The 22185-nt window shown below is 41.5% G+C and overlaps 1 protein-coding gene across 2 annotated transcripts in view; it reads left to right on the top strand.

Annotated features, from left to right (window-relative positions):
• Positions 1-22185, top strand: part of LNX2 (ligand of numb-protein X 2) — a 139258-nt gene that overhangs the window by 79096 nt on the left and 37977 nt on the right. For both annotated transcript variants that reach the window (XM_075851670.1, XM_075851671.1), the window contains one exon: positions 9859-10106. In XM_075851670.1, coding sequence (XP_075707785.1) covers positions 9859-10106 — 248 coding nt within the window. The remainder of the gene's footprint in view (positions 1-9858; positions 10107-22185) is intronic.

Genomic DNA, 22185 nt, shown 5'->3' with positions numbered 1-22185 from the left:
AAATGCAAATGCCACCCCTGAAATAAACTCCAGACCTTTTACCTGCTTAATTGATGATGGATTAACAAGGGAATAACCCATGCAGCCCATTAAATCGCTTTTGAGATAATTGGCCAATTACCTTTGGACCTTTTGAAAAAGAGGCAGCTACATATTAAAGAGCTGTAATTCCTAAACAGTTCCTCAAATTAGGATGTGAATAATCTGAAATTAAAGCTGAGAGTCTGCACTTTAAGCCCATATTGATTATATAACTGTATATTCAATATGTTTTGGTAAACAGCTAAAATGCCAAAACTTGTGTCACTGTCCAAATAATTCTGGACCTAACGGTATATATATGTTTATCACAGGCATGTGTAAATTCAATTAGGGTATGTCTACATCAGTGGCCGATGAAGTAGAAAATAGGCCCTGGTATGTTTCAATAGTCCTCCAATAAAAAATTTTTTTACGACATTGCTTCTAATCTTCTCGCCAACTATGTTCAGATTGTGCCCCCTTGTTCTTGTGTTTAGTTTCTTATTACAAACACTTCCCTCCTGAACCTTTTTTTAAATAGTAATTATACTTTCACAAAAGTTTTGATATGTCACAGAGACATATTTTTGATTAGTGGGGGTCAAGGTGCTAAGACCAACACTATCTCTGGAACGCAAGTACATTCTCAGCTGAGCACTCTGCACCTTCGGCTATGATCTGCGCTACATGTTAGGCTAAAGACGGGCTCATAGACGTACTATGTGAGCCCGTCTTTCGGTTGACCAGGAGAGTCGATCACAGTTGAAGGTGTAGTAGTCTCTATAAAATATCAAAAGTTTTTTGAAAGTACAGTTACTCTTTAAATATCAAACCTACTACACACTCTTGTGTCATTGGCAAACAGGCATATCTCACCTACCAAACCTTCTCCTATGTCACTTACAAGCATAAAAAAAAGAATAGGGCCCAGAACAAAACCTGGTCCATCATTTGCAACTAGTCTCTCTTCAGAATATACACCATTAACAATAACACTCTGATATCTATCTATTAGCCCACTGCGCATCCACTGAAATAACCAGGGATTTAGTCCAATTTTTAATAACTTGAAGCACTTTATGTGGAACTTTATCAAGGTCTTTTCTGAAATCCAGATAGGCGATATACACGGCATAAACTTCATCCAACACTTTTGTGACATCGTCAAAGAATTCAATGAGATTGGTTGGACATAATCTGCCCTCAGTAAAGCCATGCTGCTTTGGGTCTAACAAGTTGTTAGTTTTTAGTTGGTCGGCTATCCTTTATTTCAGGAGGGTTTACATTATTTTTACTTCTACAGATGTAATGCCATCTGGCCTGTAGTTACCAGCTTCTTTTTTACTACCCTGCTTATGGTTTGGTGCAACGTTGGCCATTCTCCAATAGTCATTATTAGGGAATGGTTTAACAAGTCCGTTCTTTAGGAACTCTAAGGTGGATGCCATTTGGACCCATCGCCTAATTTAACTGTAAACGCGCATGTTCACCAAAAACATCTGCTTCCAAAAACACTGGAGCTGAACCCTAAGGCCCTGTTCACATGTTGTGATGTACAGTTAGCGTGTATGCTGAGAAAATACAAATGTGAAAAAAAACCTCTCTCCAGGTTGTATAAATCCCTGATGGAAATAAAGTCAAGGAAAATAAAATTTAATTGTGTTATAAAATGGGAGAAGGAATTGAATAACGATTGTGTTCTTGATTGGAACATAATATTTCAAAATATTTCTAAAGTATCGATAAGCATGAACCATCAGCTTATTCAGTTCAATTTGATACATAGGCTTTACTATACGCCAGTCCTTTTGAGTAAGTTCTCGATTAATAAAGCTTCTAACTGCCCCAGATGTGGTGCAGCGGAAGCAAACTATTTGCACATGTTATGGAATTGTATTAAGATTGCTGATTACTGGGATAGAATTTTTAAAAACATTTTGGAAAAAATAGATCCAGATATAGTGTTTTCAACCTCAACTGGTATTGCTGGGTGATGATTCCAAATTAAAAATTTCTAAGGAAAAAAAATGTGGATTAATAAAACTATTATTTATTGCAAAATTACTAATAGTTAGAAAGTGGATATCTAGCTCCCCACCGGAGTTTAATGCTTGGGTAAATAATGTAAAAATTATAATGAAATATGAGAAAATCTATAATCAAGGCAAACACCGTAAAACCTATTGGGGGGAGTGGTAAGAATTTTTGTTCTCTTTGTTTTTTGTTTTTTCTTTTACCAAGATCGGTCTTGAGAGGGTGGGGGGTGGGAGTAGGGGGAAAATGTAAAAATGTGCATAATTGTATTTTCTTTATTCCTTACTTGTATGGAATTTTATATTGTATTGAATAAAATAAAAAAATAAAAAAAAAATAAAAAACAAAAACTGTAAACGCGCATGTTCACCAAAAACATCTGCTTCCAAAAACACTGGAGCTGAACCCTAAGGCCCTGTTCACATGTTGTGATGTACAGTTAGCGTGTATGCTGGGAAAGTTCCAACGTTCATGCTAAACATGTCCATAGGGCTACATTAGCCCGACGGAGGCCAGAAGTGTGTGCTTTTGAACTCCGTCTGGTCGTTATACATTTGTATCTTGCAAAAAATGCCATTCCATACCATTGTATCCAGTAAATAAGGTAATACTGTTTTTACAGTGGGACCCTATGGGCTATGGATGCTAATACCATGCCCAAACATATTATGATTTAAAAGGCCGCCTTCTGAAAATACTGATCAAAATTAGCTATTCAAATGGTCAGCGACAGCCTTTTCCCCATCAATATAGTAATTTTTCCTATTTCTAATTTTTGTAATTTCAGTTTTTCCTCTGTCACTAATATACCACCTTCTGTCTAATTTTATACAAACACACCGGATCAGATTCAGGGTTCAGGATACAGCTTCTGGGTTTAGGGGAGACATCGGAGATGAATTCTCAGCATAAGAACAACCGCCAGGAAGGCCCAAGCAATGCCGTCCTCTGCAGCTGGGTTTTAGCAGGCTCATTGTTGGGTCTGGGTAAAGCTACAGCGTAAGGCATACAGTATACACACCCTGGTCCCAGGATAAGATTCAGGGTTCAGGTTTAAACCCCAAGGGCCCCTTTCCTTCAATCAGCAACTCAAAGGGTTCAAATACAAAATCAGGATACAAATACAGGATACAAATGCAGATATGGGATACAGGGCCCAGCACTGGATTCAGGAATACGAACGGATATCTGCAACAGTCGACAAAGTCCAGAAACAGGGTTGCCTTTGATTTCGGGGTACAGGGCACAGAGTCCAGTGATAGCTCCGCAAACTTTCTAGTGCTGCAGAACTCAAAACAACAAAGAAGGTGCTGAGGACAGTACACAGGGGACTGAAATACCTCACCCACTTCCCTGATTGGGGAGCAAGGTTAACCCTTTACAATACCCATTTGTAAATACTAAATCTAGAATGTTATCTTTTAGAAATGCTCCTTTAAGTGCCTGCATCAACCAACAGGCTTTACTAGTCATCAGTTTAATCTATTATTACATTTGTAATGGTCGCTGACCGTCCCTGCTGCTGTGTTCTTACCTCTCCGCGTCGTCTCCTGTCTCCAGCCTGGCGCCGCATCTCTCCTCCATTTCACACTGTAGGCAGACTTTCTCGCTGCCGCTCTCGTCCTGGCTCCCCTGCTGTCTGTAGTACACGCGAACCCTTCTATTCTTGAAGGGCCACCATGTGCCAAATTCCTCCAAGTACCTGGCACATTGCTCCATGCCTGAGCACTTAGGTTCCATACTCTTGTTTGCTAATTGTATTCTCCTGAGACTTGTATTTGGATTATCCGTTACCGACCCTGACAGAACTTGACCTTGCCTAACTTCCCTGAGCTCTGGCTTTGCTAACCATGAGTGAATGTCTGCCGCCTGCCCTGACCTACACTAATACTGGACCCGGCATCTTGCCTGCTATTATTGTACCTCACCTGTCCACATCAGCCATTGCCAACGGAGACTACTCTGGGGGTAGCGACCTGGGGAAACTAGCGGCCACATCTCCGTACGGAGAAAGCGTGAACACCTAGCTATTCCTTAGACTCTGCTCCCCAGTTTAGCCCACGCTAAATTCATTGGCAACACATGGGGCTCACACCATCCTCTGTAGGCCCCATGATAGTCACTTCTTCTACGGGCCCTATGACAAAATGTTCTTGAATTCTTGACACTTTTGTCACTTTTTGTCTGTATAATGTAAAAAAAAATATATATATATTTATCTCATTCCTACATCCAGTCTTTCATTTGAACGTTACCATAAGATACAGTTATATAAACGGTTATTAGTGTGATAGTGCCCAAATACAGAGCTTACAGGGCCAGCTGCCTGTACATCCTTGACCAACCTTATAAGACCCACCTTCTGACCAGAGGCTATACACTAAGCACTGTGACTAAAACTATGCACTCCTGTATAATAAAAATCTCGGCTAAGACCCAAGCAGGGGCATAGCTATGGGGGTGCAGAGGTAACACTGGTGCCTGATTGGGCCTAAAGGCCTCTCCGTCGCATACAAAGACACCAATATTATAAATGGCAAATGGTAGATGGGGCTCTGTTATAGATTTTGCATATCGGCTTAGATATTTTAAGTTACACCTCTGGGCACCCAATTATTTTATTTTTTACGGAGTTGGGCAGGAATGGGCATGATTATCATCTCTAGTATAGACAGCCCTGCTGAATAAGGCTAGAAAACACCACCTAGTAAGACGTTATGGGGGATTCGAGAGATACAATATTAGACCAAAAGTGGTTTTTTTCTGGAGATTGACTTTATGGTCTTGACCAAGATAGCAAACAATTCCTGTCGATAAATATGACATTGAAAAACGATTCAGGTTATAAAGCCACTATGGTTAATTTTTCATTCCCATTCTTTGGGAGAGTAGGTCATCCTGAAAGGCATATATATCTCTATAGTACTATTCAGAAGAGTCTATTTGTGTAAGAGTTTCTATTTGTGTATTTTACACAGCAGCATATAACGCATGTATCCATGCTGTTTTCTGTACTGTCAGCAACTCTTTTGAGCAGTGCTTGCAGTGTTCTGTATGAGAATAACATTAATACTGAGATGGGCCAGACAGCCGCTAGCATCAGTATGCCCAGAGACTGCACTTCCAAAATACATTATATTAATATATTTAGAAGAACACCTTTGTAATGGAAGTCGTACGTAATAACACGATCTCTATAAAATTGTACAAAATGAGCGAGGGCAGAGAGTAGAGGTCATTGTTTTATGGGCCATTCATTGTTCACAAGCCTCAGTGCTTCTCTCTGCAGCTTGCAGATTTTCATCTCAAACGTAGTCACGTAATGACCGAATTCCCCAGTTACCTATTATTATATTCCTATTATGAACAGGACATTATTACAGGTTGCTCAAATTGTCTTCTAATGACTACAAATCCCAGAGAAAGTTATTGTAGAGAATTGAGTAAGCAATTACTTGACCATCTCACATACTCTTCTACCCCCACCCCCTGCTGCTTCTACAAGCCCGTCCATGAGATCAGCGCTCAGGGACCAAATGGCCAGACTATATTACAGTTAAAGCAGTACAACTACTACCTTTAAGGTTTTGAGTTTGGAGATATTTTGATTTTAATATAGAGCACTTTTAACAGTAGAACAGTAGATCTGAATAGGCCATTAAAGGGGTTCTCCGGGACTTTAACATTGATGGCCTATCCTAAGTTTTTGATTTATCGGTGGGAATCCGACCACTGGGACATCCACAATCTGCAGAACGAACGGGCTGAGGTGCTCCTGAAAATACCTTGGCTCCATTACTGTGCTGATCGGCAGGGATCCCGGAAGTCGGACTTCAACCGAACAAACATCAATGGCCGATTCTAAGGCCATCAATGTTAAAGACCCAGAGAACCCCTTTAATCTGTTTGTTTTGTTCATACTGGTAACTCAGGACTACCCTAAATCAGGTAACTCATGATCACCTGAAAACCGGAAATTACACTTCGTGATATCATAATGAGTTGTGTTACATGCTAAACTCAGCTCTGCTGTATTGACAAGCTTAGCTGTCCTCCAACTGCATACATGGCTGATGTTTTAAGATTTTTTTTAAAAAAACACTTGTGACCTCTACATGAATTAAAGTAGATACCCAGATTGTAATATAATGAGACGAGCATTCTGCTGTCTAGAATGTGATTGAAGTACAGTAAATCATCTAATCCCTCCAACACAAGAAAACATGTCAGATTGTGGAGTTACATAACATGGGACAATGTACTAGTTTATTTCAGGATTGCATAATCACTGGATAGTGCCAGAACGGGGGTCCGGATTATAAGCCTAATTGGGAGGAGGTTGGTAACTATTATGGACTATTCAGAAGACTGCTGAAAGAAAACATAAACCTCATGCCCTGCAGCATTGTGCATCCTGCAGAGATCTCGGTCTGTTCCTTCAGGTCTGGATCCAAATGGGGCCACAAATAAGATCATGGCTCAATGGTTGAGTGAGATGAACCTTTTTAAACATTCGGGATCAATAGGTTTTACAACGCTCTATAAATGGGACGATCATTGAGCTGGGTATAATAGAATTTTTATTAAAAAATGTACTGGAATGAAAGGGTGTTTACAGCAGAGGTTTAAAACATTCAGATAAAAGGGGTTGTACGGTTTGTGGGATTTCGGTTAGTGGGATTGTGAGTCCTAAGTATAGTTGATTGCAGTGTGTCCTGCTTTGGGGGAACTGCAATGTAAAATTATTTGGCTAACTACAGCAACTTAGCACATAGGGAGCCAACACAACAGTGGGCCATATCTCTGGGACAGAGAGGTCGGGGGGGATCAAAAAATAAATTAAACCCAAGAGCTGGAATCAGGGAGACAGCACCATTAAGGTCAGTAAACCAGTTCAACTTATATGACCTAGTGACAGGACCTCTTTAAAGGCAAAACCAAGCACTTTAATTAATGAGGGACCAGTTTGGTCTTTGATATGGGGCCTCCTCTCTTCGACAGTGTGACATGATGTTGTTCTCGGTTCTCGGTTCTGATTAATAAAAGTGGACTTTGCGTAATGGTCGTGAGAGCTAAAAAGTAATTACAGTTTAGCTCGAATGAACAGTGAAGGGTGAAGGCTACGGTCTCTACTTTCTCCTGATTCTGGGGGTCCCTAGTGTTAGGCTCTCCCATACAAACCCTTTATGGATTCAAAAACATGCTCATACTGTGTTCCAAGTTATAGCCTCCATTTAGGTGATTGTCCTTATATTTATTGAAAGCCCATTAGTATCTTTTTTTATTGGCCATTTTTCTCTTGAAGCTCTTTAACCGTCACCTCTTTGACATCTGGGGATTAAGCCTATGTGTACCTCAGAATTGGCATAGATGATCCCATCGTTATACAATATAAGCTCCCAGTGCTTAGGGAACTTCCATTACCCTTTACCGATCCTACAATAACTCCCTTTTATTCTACACACGTGTTTAATATAACTTAGTTCCACATTAAGAATTCTGAAATAAGTATTTTAAGCTTATGCTGGAAAAATCTGCAGGATTTGTATGAAAGAAAGGTTTACAGGTCATATCTGAAGATCTGTGTTAGCTGTGCTCGCTCATTTTTCATTTTATCCTTAGGATAGGCGAAGGTGCGGATTATCTGAGGATTGATGTGTACAGAGCCGAGAGTAAAAATATAAATTCTGACAAAGCAGAAAATGAGATAAAGGTACTTAAAGTACACAATTTCCATCTCATTCTCCTCAATTCTATGGCCACAGAAGCTTTCTTTATTTGTCTGAGAGTATTGTAATTGTTGTAAATGTTCTTTGATCTAGATTGGCTTTTCTTTCAGACTGAGTAACTTGACAAGCTTGGAGAATTTACAGCTTTCTAGGGTTGATATAAGGGTGTACATACCATAGAAGGTGACCATGCTGCCGCTATTGGGCCCTTGAGAGGCGGCCCAGTCCTGGTTGGTCCCATTCTTCTGGACATCTAGAGGAACCTCATTGTTTGCAAGCAACGGGGTGGGGAAAGAAAAGTCATAGAAAGGGTATGGAGAGGGAAACATACACCCGATCCTTTTCCTGGGTTGCAAAACCCAACATCATAACGAGGGGACAATTTTTATCTTTGCTGTGGCGGCCCCTCTTGTTACATAGTTACATAGTTAGTACGGCTGAAAAAAGACACATGTCCATCAAGTTCAACCAAGGGACGGGAAAAGGGAAGGAAAAATTTCTACACATAGGAGCTAATATTTTTTTGTTCTAGGAAATTATCTAAGCCTTTTTTAAAGCCATCTACTGTCCCTGCTGTGACGGCTCCTGCGGTAGGCTATTCCATAGATTCACAGTTCTCACGGTAAAGAAGCCTTGTCGCCTCTGCAGCTTGAACCTTTTTTTCTCCAGACGGAGGGAGTGCCCCCTTGTTTTTTGAGGGGGTTTTACAAGGAACAGGATTTCACCATATTTTTTGTATGTGCCATTCATATATTTATATAAGTTAATCATGTCCCCCCTTAGTCGTCTTTTTTCAAGGCTAAATAGGTTTAATTCTTTTAATCTTTCCTCATAACTTAGATTCTCCATGCCCCTAATTAGCTTCGTTGCTCTTCTTTGTATTTTTTCCAACTCCAGGGCATCCTTTCTATGAACTGGAGCCCAGAACTGAACTGCATATTCTAGATGAGGCCTCACTAATGCTTTGTAAAGTGGCAATATTACATCCCTGTCCCGCGAGTCCATGCCTCTTTTAATACACGACAATATCCTGCTGGCCTTTGAAGCAGCTGATTGACACTGCATGCTGTTATTGAGTTTATGATTTACAAGTACACCCAGATCCTTCTCAACAAGTGAATCCGCCAGTGTAGCTCCCCCTAGGACATATGATGCATGCAGGTTGTTGGTACCCAGATGCATAACTTTACATTTATCTACATTAAACTTCATTTGCCAAGTGGACGCCCAAACACTTAGTTTGTTTAAATCTGCCTGCAATTCATGAACATCCTCCATAGACTGAACTATATTACATAGCTTGGTGTCATCTGCAAAAATAGAAATAGTGCTATTAATCCCTTCCTCTATATCATTAATAAATAAGTTGAATAATAGTGGTCCCAACACTGAACCCTGGGGTACACCACTTATAACCGGGGACCAGTCAGAGTAGGAATCATTGACCACAACTCTCTGGATACGGTCCTTGAGCCAATTCTCAATCCAATTACAAACTATATTTTCTAAACCTATAGTCCTTAATTTACCCATTAGGCGTCTATGGGGGACAGTGTCAAATGCCTTTGCAAAGTCCAAAAACACTAAATCCACAGCGGCCCCTCTGTCTAGACTTCTGCTCACCTCTTCATAAAAACAGATTAGGTTAGTTTGACAACTTCTGTCCTTAGTAAAACCGTGCTGGCTGTCACTTATAATACTATTTATTGTCACATAATCCTGTATATAGTCCCTCAATAGCCCCTCAAACATTTTCCCCACAATGGATGTTAAGCTTACTGGTCTATAATTACCCGGGGAAGACCTAGAGCCCTTTTTGAAAATAGGCACCACATTTGCGCTGCGCCAGTCCCTTGGCACTATACCAGTCACTAGAGATTCTCTGAATATTGTCTATGATGATTAATGTTATATGTTATTTCCTCAACACAATTGTACTTTATTGAAGCTGTGATAGAAGATTTAGGAACATGAACCTGCTTAACCCTAGATTATCATCTCCTCTGTAGGAAACCCACAGAATGTAGATTGACAAAGATTTTTATGGTCATTAAAGGCTGCCTTATGTTTTTAGATGTCCAGGAGCATCGCACAGAAGACAAGTATTGGACCAGAGAAGAACCAGCAAGCTGCAAATAGAGATTGAAGGAGAAAATGGTCCTGGTGTGATTGATCTACCGGCAGCTGTATCTCCAGATGTGGACAAAGCAGGAACAGGACCAGCACTGCTGGAAAGAAATGTGACACCAACTGTGCTGCCTTTGTGGTCAGATGACCAGGGATTTGATAACCCTGCCTTCGAAGAGAGCACCATATCGAACAGTACGTAAATTAAACCATTAATGTGGTTAAAATTAGGGCTGGGCAAATATCAGAATATAGGTTGTTTTTCATAACACAAAAGAAGGTAGACAGAAACAATGTAGTGCAAATGTACCAGGACTCACCAGCGAACTATCCTTCAGGCACCTGGTGCAGTTGCAAACTTTGGACCTACTATAGCCAAAGTCTCCACAGCGTGACTTGCAGGCCTTTTTCATGTGGCTCGTGTCTACTCAACCCTATCCCAAAAGAGTGTCCAAGATTAAGTAAGACAGTCCTGAAGTCCTGGCACAGTCCTGTAATGCAACATATCTGATTCTTTCTGCCCTGATTTTTCTTCTCCAGCGCCAATCTCAGACTGCAGAGACTGGCACCGGAGGCGATAGCTACAGATAGCTATTTTTCTTCTCCAGTGCCAATCTCAGACTGCAGGTAGCTGGAGATAGGTGTCTGCTCATTGACTCCTCGCATGTAAGTTCCCTTTAGAGCACTTCTTTATAGGCACAACAGCAGAGAAAAAGTGACACCACTGTGTAGGTCTTATGTGCTCTGTAGTGGAGACGATCTGCTTTGACCACTACTATTTGGAACATTTCAGGGGCATCATTTGTATCATTCCCTCTGTGCACTGAGAACACAACATTATCTTGAAGTTATAACTGGGGTAATTATTTGAGCTATGACCAGAACAATAATGAGTTTGACATTCATCTGAAAAATTTGCTGTGGCATGTGCTTCTATACCTCCTGAATGGTAGCTAGCCATTATTTTGGTTCTCAAAAGGAAATTACCCAGATACCCATTCTTTACTGGAATGCCACTGGTTAGTATTATTGTGTATGTTGTTTAGGTGGAAGTTATAACTTTTATTTGGAACACAATATAGTCAAAAGGGTAGTCCGATGTTTAATGCATTAATCTGGCAGTAAAATTAAAAATCACACTGTAATAACTTGTTTAATCCCCTGCCGCTCCAGTGTCGATGCTCCGGTGGTACCGGCCAGTGTTTATTTTCCTGCAGCGATGCCATGCTGTACATCCACATTGTGATGATCACAAGAGTAACAGACGAAAAGGAATTCTTTGTTACGCTACTTTTTCCCTCATAGGAAAACAATGAGGTTTCACGTGAGCCGCAGTAAGATTTTATGCACTTGGCCGTATTATAGCTTTTTTTTGCACAGAGCCATAATAGGGCACCCATAGAGTGCATGTGGCCTTTACTGTAACTCTATGTGCCTGCAATTTCATACAGAATCATATGGAGGTCATGGCATGCTCCACCGGTTGCTGTATGTGCAGTTATTCTCCCCTAGAAGCTTTGCTTCTAAAGGAGAATAGTTATGTACGTATGGCACCTGATGGAGCACTGTATTGTCCTGTACCGCCGTACAACCTCTGTGCATGTGAGACCTTGCGCTGCGATTTTACCGTAACTAGGGGCCTAGCCTTATTAAGGAAATAAGAAAAAGAATTGGTGACTACGTATAGCGTGTACGCCAGGGAAGCGCCCAATGTACAGGCTAAGCGTGTCCATAGGGCTCCTTAAGCCCGACGGAGGCCAAAAGAGTTTTCTTTTGGCGTCTGTCGGGCTGGTCTATGGTAGTATACTACGCCATTTCATACAACGGTATCCCGTAAAATAACGTATACTGCACACGGAGCCTACGCGTAATCAATGCCACTGTATGGCATATGTGACAGGCAACCCTTAAACATTTACGTCATGAGCTTTTCAATAGCTATAAATGACATATACGTTAACTGCTTGCCATGATAGCCTTTGCGCGATGGATGCCTGCGCTGGATGCCCAATAGTGGCATCTGTCACGCATAGACTATTATGGTATCCGTTTAACATATACGTCATGAAAAGCTATTAAAAGCTCATGGTGTAAACGGATGCCATATTAGCCTATGCGGGATGAATGCCCCTATTAGGCATTCATTAGAGGCTTCTGACAGCCATAGACTATTATGGCATCCATTTATACATCATGAACTTTTCCCGGCACATATACTAAATATAGGCCAATAAACGTGATGTGAACATAGCCTTACCAGTTCTTTTAACCTTAGAACTTTTAGAGCTATTCAGTAGTGTCCTTTGTATTGTTTGTGTTTGAGATTTAATGGTTTCTTGGGTAGATGAGGAAATCTCAGCAGTTGCTGTTACACAGTAATTGCATTTCCCATCAGTAAAACCTTGTAGACGTCAAGGTCGGGTCCTCTTTGTACTTTCCTTTCCTGTTTTAGATTGTGGAGTAATATATTTAGTAATTCATGATGTGGGAAAATCTTCCCCAAAGACAATTATGAAGAAATATATTTACCTAACAGGGAATAATTCTATCTCAATCTGCTAATAAATCCCATGCCGAAATAAATATGAAAGTCAATTACAAGCATGAAGAAAAATTGATTCACTCGCGAGGAGAATATATTTCCAATTATCCTAATTATTTACTGTTGTCAGGAACTTACAGAAAATTATTTTGTGAGAAGGGAAAAAAAATTAAACTTCACTGCCATCTGCTACTAAAAGATGATGCATCCCGGGGATGGGCAAGTGGTGTCACCAGCCGGGCATATATTATTAGTGTGTACACTATTGGTATACAGGTGATACTTGTTCCCTACGTAATGGAGGAGATTTATTAATTCTGTACGAGCAGTTCTCCAGTCTTTTCCCCATTGCAGCATACATCAGTTTTTACTTGCACTGTTGCTTTAAAGGGGTTTTCTAGTCCCAAAAAGTTGATGGTCCACTGTGGGCAGTTCATATTGTGAGCAGTAAAGGAAATGAAGGCGCTGCGTCCTCTTTAAAACAGCTGATCGGCGGAGGTGCCGGGAGTCGGAACCCGACTAATCAGATATGGATGGCCTATCCTGAGGATAGACCATCAGTTTTTAGGAACCGGACAACCCCTTTAACTAAACCTGCATTTTTGTTCTGATGGTCAGCTCACCATGTAATGGCGAGGCTTTATTGATTTCATATACCACCAACATATTTCACAATGCTTTACAGAAGTTGTCATTACTCTAAAACCTACTTAGAACGGGAGAAACATACAAGCTCCATGCAGACTTCCGGTTCCGGCGCTGCCATGCGAGGAGAGTGAAAAAGAGCTCTCCAGACCTACGCTACCCAAATCGACTGACATAGCCAGCACACTTATTGTATCGACCGGGGAATGACACACGTCTCACCGGCAGACTACGCCGAATGTGGAGGGGGAGTCCCGACATCATCGCTGCAGCCATAGCAACTCCCGAGGTACTTTCGCTGTGAGACGGCACGGACGCCATAAAAGGTACAAAAGAGGGGGACCCTATAGCCCAAACAGTGCCGGCTGAGGAGAGGCACAGAAATCAGAAGGGCACGGCACGGGGAGCAATAAAGTTATCGGGACACCGCGGAGTAAGCATTTTGGCGCCAAAATTCCCGGGGCAGCACAGAGGAGAGAAGATACGCCATCTTGCAGGTTTGTGCGGAAGAGACCACTCGCACACAGACAAGACTTTGACAACAAGAAACACACTGACCTACCCTGAATAGACGTAGAATCTGACACAGAGACATTCATAGTGAAGCACTTATCGCGATGCCACCGGTCACCAGGAAAGACAAGCAGACAGTGAGTCGCCCATCGTCAGAACAGGAAGATGAAATGTCAGACGAGGAGGGGGGAGGGGAACCCTCGACCTCAATGAAGATAAACTACAAAAGGCTGGCCATGGAAGTGGCTAAGCGCATTGCGCCTGATATACAGGACACCCTAGCCAGTACTATATCAGCCTCCCTGAAAGAGATGCAGACGGATCTTATGCAACATGGTACACGGCTAGACGAGGTGGAACAGCGAATCTCGATGCTGGAGGATGAGGCAGCAGGGACTCATGGCACACTGCAGGAGCTGGTAACAGAGAAGGAAAAGATGCTGGCCAAAATAGATGATCTAGAGAATAGATCACGATAGAATAACGTCCGGGTGGTGGGAATACCAGAAACAGTGCCGGCAACGCATTTAAAAAGTATCTGTGAATATGACCTCCCGAAGATGCTGAATATGGAAGGCCCGTGCAAAGTAGAAAGAGCGCACAGGGTGGGCCCCGACAGACAAAAGCTGACACAGCCACAAGGCCAGACACAGAGGGCAAGACAAGTCATAGTTCGCTACCTGGATTATTCTGACAAGGAAGCGCTACTACGTCAATACAAGACCAGAAGAGGGCCGGTAAAATTAAATGGGGTCACAGTCATGTTATTTGGAGACTACTCATCGGAAGTCTCGAAGAAAAGGAAATTGTTTAGCAGAATCTGCACAGCGTTTCACCATCGAGGCATAAAGTTTCAACTTCAGTATCCGGCGATTTTAAAAGTAACAACGCCTAGCGGCACACCACAAGTCTACACGGATCATCGGGAAGCAGAAGCAGTATACAAAGACATAGTCAAAGGTCCAGGGTCTACTGCGGCAGAGAACAACCCTGCAAGAAGTGGCACGCAACAAGATACATCGCACCAGAGAGGACAACCGCCAAAAGAGAAAAGACTGACGCAGACACCAAAGCATGGATAATCTCGACAAATAGCCAGATGATGGTGGACTGTCCAATTTATGGGAGTAGTGAGTAATGCAGATGTTTAGCTCCAGATATATTTTGTTGGCGGGAACTCTCTTTGGGGTAATAGAAGAAGGGAAGTTTCAAATAAGGATGTCAAGGTGGGATGTATAAGTATATATCTGTGAATCCGGGAGATATGTTATAAATGTTAATCTAATATGTGATAAAGGAAGACAGTCTGCTTAGGACAGGTTTAAGAGTAGGTGAAAGAAGAACACATGGCAGAAAAAAGTGAAGTCAAAAGTAATAAAAGAAGGGGGGAGTGGGGTTGAAGGCAAGAAGGCAACAAAAATAATTAAATTGTTTGTTTTTAGTTGGAGTTTAAGGCGGAATGGTAGCCATATTGAAGGGAATATTGAAAAAAGGTTCCTCCTAGGGGACGAAGATACAACACATATAAACACAGGCACATATCATAAGAGCCCTATATGAAAGTAGTAACATGGAATGTTAAGGGGCTTATGTCCCCACACAAAAGATCGATGGTTCTGAGGCATCTCGGTAAACTGAAGGTAGATTTGGCCCTACTCCAGGAAACGCACCTGGAAGAAAAAGATTTCTTCAGGATGCGAAAATTTTGGGTGGGACAGGTCTACGGCTCTCCGGCAGTTCAAAAAAAAAACGGGGTCCTGATTTTAATAAATAAAAACCTTGCCGCAACGATGCGCTCGAAGGAGGTAGATTCGGGGGGACGCATGATTATACGTTTATTATTGGACACGCAATTGGGAGAGATCAGTGTCTATAATATCTATGCACCTAACACAAATAACCGCACCTACTTCCAGACCCTGCAAACGACATTACTAGCGGACACTTGTGCAATGAAGTTAGTGGGAGGGGATTTTAACTCAGTGCAATGTGTGACTGAAGATAGGAAGAGAAGTACTCAAGCATCGGCACTAGGCACGGATGGCATTTTAGCGGAATTCGCGCAAACTAGACAAGTAACGGATGGGTGGAGATATAGTCATCCAGATGATAAGGAATACACCTATTATTCACCATACCATAAATCCTGGTCTAGGATAGATTACATATATCTGAGCCAACAATTACTGCAGTATGTAGATCAAATAGACATCACTGACATGATCATATCGGACCATGTGCCAGTAAGGTTGGTGCTCATAGATAAACACACTAGGGGAGAATTCACGCAGTGGAGATTCCCAACTCACCTGGCAGAAGAGGAAGATTTCCAACAGAAGTTAAAAGGATGGTGGATGGAGTACTCGATAGATAATGCAGAACATGTCACTGATCAGGCGCTTTATTGGGAAACGGCGAAGGCGGTATTAAGAGGGAGGCTCATATCGTATGCAGCGTTTAGGAAAAAACAAACGCAGCAAAAATTTAGGGAATGCAGTGACGGACTTAGAGCAGCATATTCTACCTTTCTAGCTGACCCTATAACAAGTAAAAAACTCAAATCGATAGAGGCCAGAAGACATTTCGAAACATGGTTGGAAAACAAAGAAAGGTTCGGGAGATCACTCTATGAAGCCAAGCTTTTTAGGTTCGGCAACAAAGCTGGAAAGATGCTAGCAGGGTTATCTAGAGGGTTTCGACCGCAGACACACATTACTAAAATGAAGGATCATGAGGGTCAAATTCTTTCAGAGCCTAAGAAAATAAATGCTGTACTGGAAGAATTCTACCAGCAGTTGTATACTTCCATAGCGGGACCTGGGGATATACAGGATAGCCAGTTTTTAGCCAATCTCCCCATACCCACACTCAATCAGGAGCAATTAAGGGAGTTGAATGCACCAATAACGCAGGAAGAGCTACAGCAGACGATTAAGACATTGTCAAATGGAAAGGCGCCGGGACCTGATGGTTACTCGGCGGAATTCTACAAAATACTACAAGATCAAATAACCCCGCCGCTACTAGCATACTTCAATTCATTGTTAATGGGAGAAAGCATTCTTGTAGCAGCAAACATGGCTTATATAAAAGTGTTGCCCAAGGAGGGAAAAGATTTGTTACTGCCGGGCTCCTATAGACCCATATCTTTAATTAATCAGGATCTTAAGCTAATCTCGAAAGTCATGGCGACCAGACTGGCTCAGATAATGCCACTATTGGTGGGTCCTTCACAAGTGGGGTTTATAAAAGGCAGATCGGCAGTCACAAACATCAGAAAGGTATTGGGAGTCATGGACGGGATAAGGACCGAGGTAGAGTCACACAAACAGGCAGCGATAGTGTTACTGGATGCTGAAAAAGCATTCGATAACGTTGAGTGGAGGTGGTTAGACATGGTCCTGGATAAATTTAATATACAAGGAGCATTTAGAGTATACCTGAAAGCGCTGTACAATAATCGCACGGCAGCAGTCTGCACTCCGGGCGTTAGATCGAACATGTTTAAGTTGTCAAGGGGCACACGACAGGGATGTCCCTTATCACCACTTTTATTTGACCTTGCTTTGGATCCTCTGATACAGGTCCTGGAGCGAGGGCAGATATATTCAGGGATCCAGGTGGGCGAAGTAGAAGTCAAAACAGCGGTTTTTGCAGATGATATTCTGTTATTTCTCTCCCACCCGTCCAGACATCTGCCTAGAGTATTTGAGGTGATTCAGGAATATGGAAAACAAGCGGGACTGAAAATTAACACAATTAAGAGCGAACTTTTAGGTTTAACGCATCATAATCACACAGCAGACGTGATCCTCCAACGGTTGGGAATTAAAATAGCAAAATCGCAGATAAGATATCTGGGAATACAAATAGGGCGGACCACAGGAACCCTATACCAATTGAATTACGAACCCATTTTCCGCAAAATAAAACTAGAACTACAAAGATGGATGACCTTACCACTGTCCATGTTTGGGAGATGCCATTTGGTCAAAATGATTTCCTTTGCGAGATTACTATATCCGCTGCAAACACTACCTCTGTTGCTGAAGCATAGAGATGTAAATGCCTTTAACTCGGCTATAACGAAATTCATATGGATGAACAAGCGCCCCAGAGTGTCATTGCTAAAACTACAGGGATATCATTGGCAAGGGGGAGTGAACATACCGCACTTGAGAGGTTATAACATAGCTAGACTTTTCCGCCATGTCCTGGATTGGATACATAAAACTAGTCACTACTCGAATAGAGATTTGGAGTCGGCTCTGGCGGGAGAATATGATCTCCGGGCTTTGCTACACACTAAGCTAGGACACCTGCCCCAAAAGGTCAAATCCTCAGTCATACTACGTGACACAATAATGTGTTGGAAGGAAGTGAGGAAAAAGCAGGGCCTTTCCTTCCAATTGTCTAAGTATTTGCCCCTGTGGACCGATGTCCGGTTCCCGGCGGGGAAGTCTAGCAGTCTATTTAAGGCATGGAAAAACAAAGGGATATTCACAGTAGAACATGTATTGCATGCGACGGAACCGAGATTAAAGACGTTATCAGAACTGGGGAGCGAATATGGGATCCAGCAAACTCATTTTCTGCAATATCTGCAAATTAGAGCTTTTTCTACGAAGCTGGTGGGGAATTTAGAAAAATAAATAATAGACAACCCCTTCGATGCGCTAGTGGGAGAAGATTCACATAGGAAGTCCTTATTGGAATTATACCGGGCAATGAAAGTTATTTATGTACGACTAGAAAATAAAAATCAATTCCCATATTGGAGACATATTCTCAAAACTCCAGATATAAATGAGCAACTACTGGAGGGATGGCAAACAGTGAGAAAGCATGTGATTAATGAACTGTGGAGGGAGACGCAATTTAGACTGATGCATGCAGCCATTTATGCTTTTAACATACCACCCACAGATGGAAATCCAAATAGGATACATTCCTGCCCAAAGTGTGCTCAGCCGCACACAGACTTATATCATGGTATCTGGTTGTGTTCGGCTACTCAGGGATACTGGACGGAAGTATTGGCATATATTAGGAAGCTATGAGGTAAAACTATTCCATTGAACCCGACGCTGCTATTATTTCATTCAATAGCGTTACTAGACACTGAAGACGAGGGAATATTGCAACACATACCGCCGTTAGCACACATAATAATACTTATAGCCAAAAGGTGCATACTGAAAAATTGGCTGGAAACTAACACCCCGAATTTGGAACAATTAGTCCAGCAACTACATAAGTATCTACATTCGGATAGAACTGAGGCATTGAGGCACAAGGAGCGGGGGACGGCGAAATTTAAAAAAAAATGGAAGCCATTCTTAGTACAAATGCCAGACTCAGATATAGCAAAAACGATGGAGGGCTTCAGGCAAACTAAATGGTATCTCATCGAGGATATCAAAGGGACATTAGGGAAACTAAAGACTACAGAATCAAATGATCAGAGAGGAACACATTGAGCGCAAGACATAAATGGAAACAGGAGAAGAGACAAATGAGAAAAGATTAGTTAGGCTACCATAGTTACCATGTTAAATGTTTCTATGTTTTTCAGTATAACCTGTCATCAAAGCTGCAATAGACCTACAATCTAAAAAAGTTTGGACTTATCAAATGAAAGAAATAATATGTATCATAGATGTACCCGTTTCAGGGTATGAACATTGCCATGTATTGTCTATTTTTTTTTGTTTTTTTTTTGTTCTGTTGATATGTTATATATGTATGTTAAACTTATATGGAAAATGTAATAAAAAAGTTTAATAAACAAGCTCCATGCAGATGTTGTCTTTAGTCAGATTCGCACCCAGGACCCCAGTTCTGCAAGGCAATAGTGCTAACCACTTAGCCACCGTGCTGCCCAAACCTCTGATCTGGGAAGTTTAGCCCCTTAGATGCCATGGTCAATAGAGACCGTGACATCTAAGAAGTTTGACAGAGGGAAGGGGCGATCCATTGCAGCCACAACCTAACAAATTCCTGCCATAGGCAAATGGTTGTGGTCACGGCAAAAAAAAAAAAACACATTTTGACCGTAACGTGTGAACTCTGCATTATACACTGAATGGCCACTTTATTAAAGACACCTGCCCTTTCCTGATTTGCGCTGCCTATATGGAAAATAGACATGTGATTCCAGAGTGCAGCAAAAAATTAAATGAGCACATTAGAATCTGAAAATCAAGTGATCTGAGCAACCTAAAGTGAAGCATAGTCATCGGTGCTAAATTAGCACAGGGCCAGTATTTTAAATACTGCCAACCTTGTGGGGTTTTCTCATACAAAGGTGTCCAGAGTGATCCGAGAAAGGTGTGATCGAAGAAAAACCTTTAGCAAAAAGAGATTCTGTTAAGTAAACAACTCGTCAAAAAAAGGGGTCAGAAGAGAATGTCAAGAATCGTTCTGAACAGACGGTGCAAAATGAGATAATTGAGCAGTGGAAATACATCGCATAGAAAGATTTAATCCAGAGTTCTGATGCAACATGATGATAGGAGGGTCAGAATTTGATTCAAGCAGCATTAATCGATAAACCCTTCCTTGCCAGATGTCAACAGTTCAGGCTGGTGAAGGTGAAGTAATGTTGTGGAGGCAACATGGGTCCTCTGATACCTGTGGATGGGCAGTTGAATGTAGGGTTTACCTAAGCATCATGGCCGACCAAGTTCATCCCTTCATGGCAGCTGTTTACCCTACGGCAGAAGGACACTTTAGCGGCAACTACACATTAGCTATCCTGTCCGCATGCGTCAATATTCCTGCAGAACAATTTCAACCCCTAGTGGAATCTATACCACAACGAATTGCTGCAGTTCTGATCACCAAAAGAGATCCAACACGCTACTAGATTGGTGTCTCTAAAGTGGCCATTCAGTGGTTGATCTGAAAACCTGAGTCATTTGAGACAGTCTGGTTGGTAGAGATGTGCTGTCTGACAATCCCATTTGCCTGTGGTTGTTAGGCAGCGTATCCCTAGCAACCGACCTCTCTTGTGTGACTCACCCAGTTAAAAACTAGATTGACACTGGTCTTGCAACAGAGATGTGAATTAGCACACCATTCCCCATGTCTGTAGTACATTACAATATTTTATCAATTATAAATCTCTCCAAAATATATTGAATTTTACTTTTAAGATTCCATAAAATAAATCCAGATTTTGTATTCTTCTAGATCTAGACTGCAAAGAGTAATCGTCTCGTGTTACATATGTATCTGACCTGCTCCTGAGAATATATATTTAAACGTGCGTCCCTGTATGTTACGTTTTTCTTCCATTAATGTAAAACTCAATTACATTCCCCTCTGCACACGATGTTTTCTGCTGTACCGTCCAAGAAAATTATATATACCCTAAGGTGCTCTCAGTACAGTTGCAATAGTCCGTTCATCTTGGCTCTATCCAATTTTTTATATCGCTAATAAATTATACTGTCCTTGTGTTTCTGGGGAGTCATTAGTTGCCGGGCTTTCCTGGAATGTACTCCGTAAACCTGCTGTGTGATCAATAATTGGGCTGATTCAGTATATTCTCTCAGAATTGGAATAATCTCTCCATAATTATGAGGAGCATTCATTTAGTTTACATTATTTAATCTTTATATAGACCTAAAGTTCTCAACCCAGTGATTTATTACTAAAGCACAGCTTCAACTTAAACGGAACATTTACAGTTAACATATAGCTATAATCTTCTTAAAAGATTAATAAAACTTTGTAAATACCTTGCATTATTGATCTTGATTTAAACTGTAATATAATCCATAGCTACATTCACAATTCTGCAGACTTCAGAGCTGAAATCGCCCAGCAGTTCTTGCTGGCTCAATTCTGCACAAAGCATTTAGCATTCTGAGCAATTGTAGTCCTTATGTCAAGTGGATACTATACCTGGGTGTAAGCACAATGGGCCACTGCGACATAAGAGAAAAGCAGTACTTGTAGAGATGAAATTATATCATGCAGCCAAATACAGAGAAAACCTGCTGCAGTCTGCAACAGCACTGCAAATTTAAGATATTTATTTTCCAGTACAAAAACAAACTTCAAACATTAAATGGGTAAAAACCCCTTTCCAAAAGCCCTATTACAACATATAGACTTCACAGAGGGGGGGGGGGGGGGTTGCCTGCTTAGGACCCTTTTCTATTACCCAGAGTAGATTGCCGATAAAGTCCAACTGGTGGTGTAGTACACTCAACCCATCCATTCAGCACATGGGCGCCAATTCAATTAAATGGGCGTTGTGCAGGGAAAACATATGACTGGCCGCATCTTCCTCCCTGCGACATCAGCATTTCAGAATCTTAACCTGCTACCGTCAGCTAATCTCAACAATGCCTTAAACATAGGAAGGTCAATTCTCCAGATAGTAAGAAACAAGGTAGCGTGATTGTACCAAGCCTGCTGTATTATTAGGGTATGTTCACACGCAGAGTCAAAAACGTCTCAAAATACGGAGCTGTTTACAAGAGAAAACAGCTCCTGATTTTCAGATGTTTTTTGTGCCACTCGCGATATTCTCTGCGTTTTTTTACGGGCGTTTTTGGAGCT

The sequence above is a fragment of the Rhinoderma darwinii genome, chromosome 2 (assembly GCF_050947455.1).
Source record: "Rhinoderma darwinii isolate aRhiDar2 chromosome 2, aRhiDar2.hap1, whole genome shotgun sequence".
NCBI classification, from domain to species: domain Eukaryota; kingdom Metazoa; phylum Chordata; class Amphibia; order Anura; family Rhinodermatidae; genus Rhinoderma; species Rhinoderma darwinii.
This window is presented reverse-complemented; position numbering and strand designations above follow the sequence as displayed.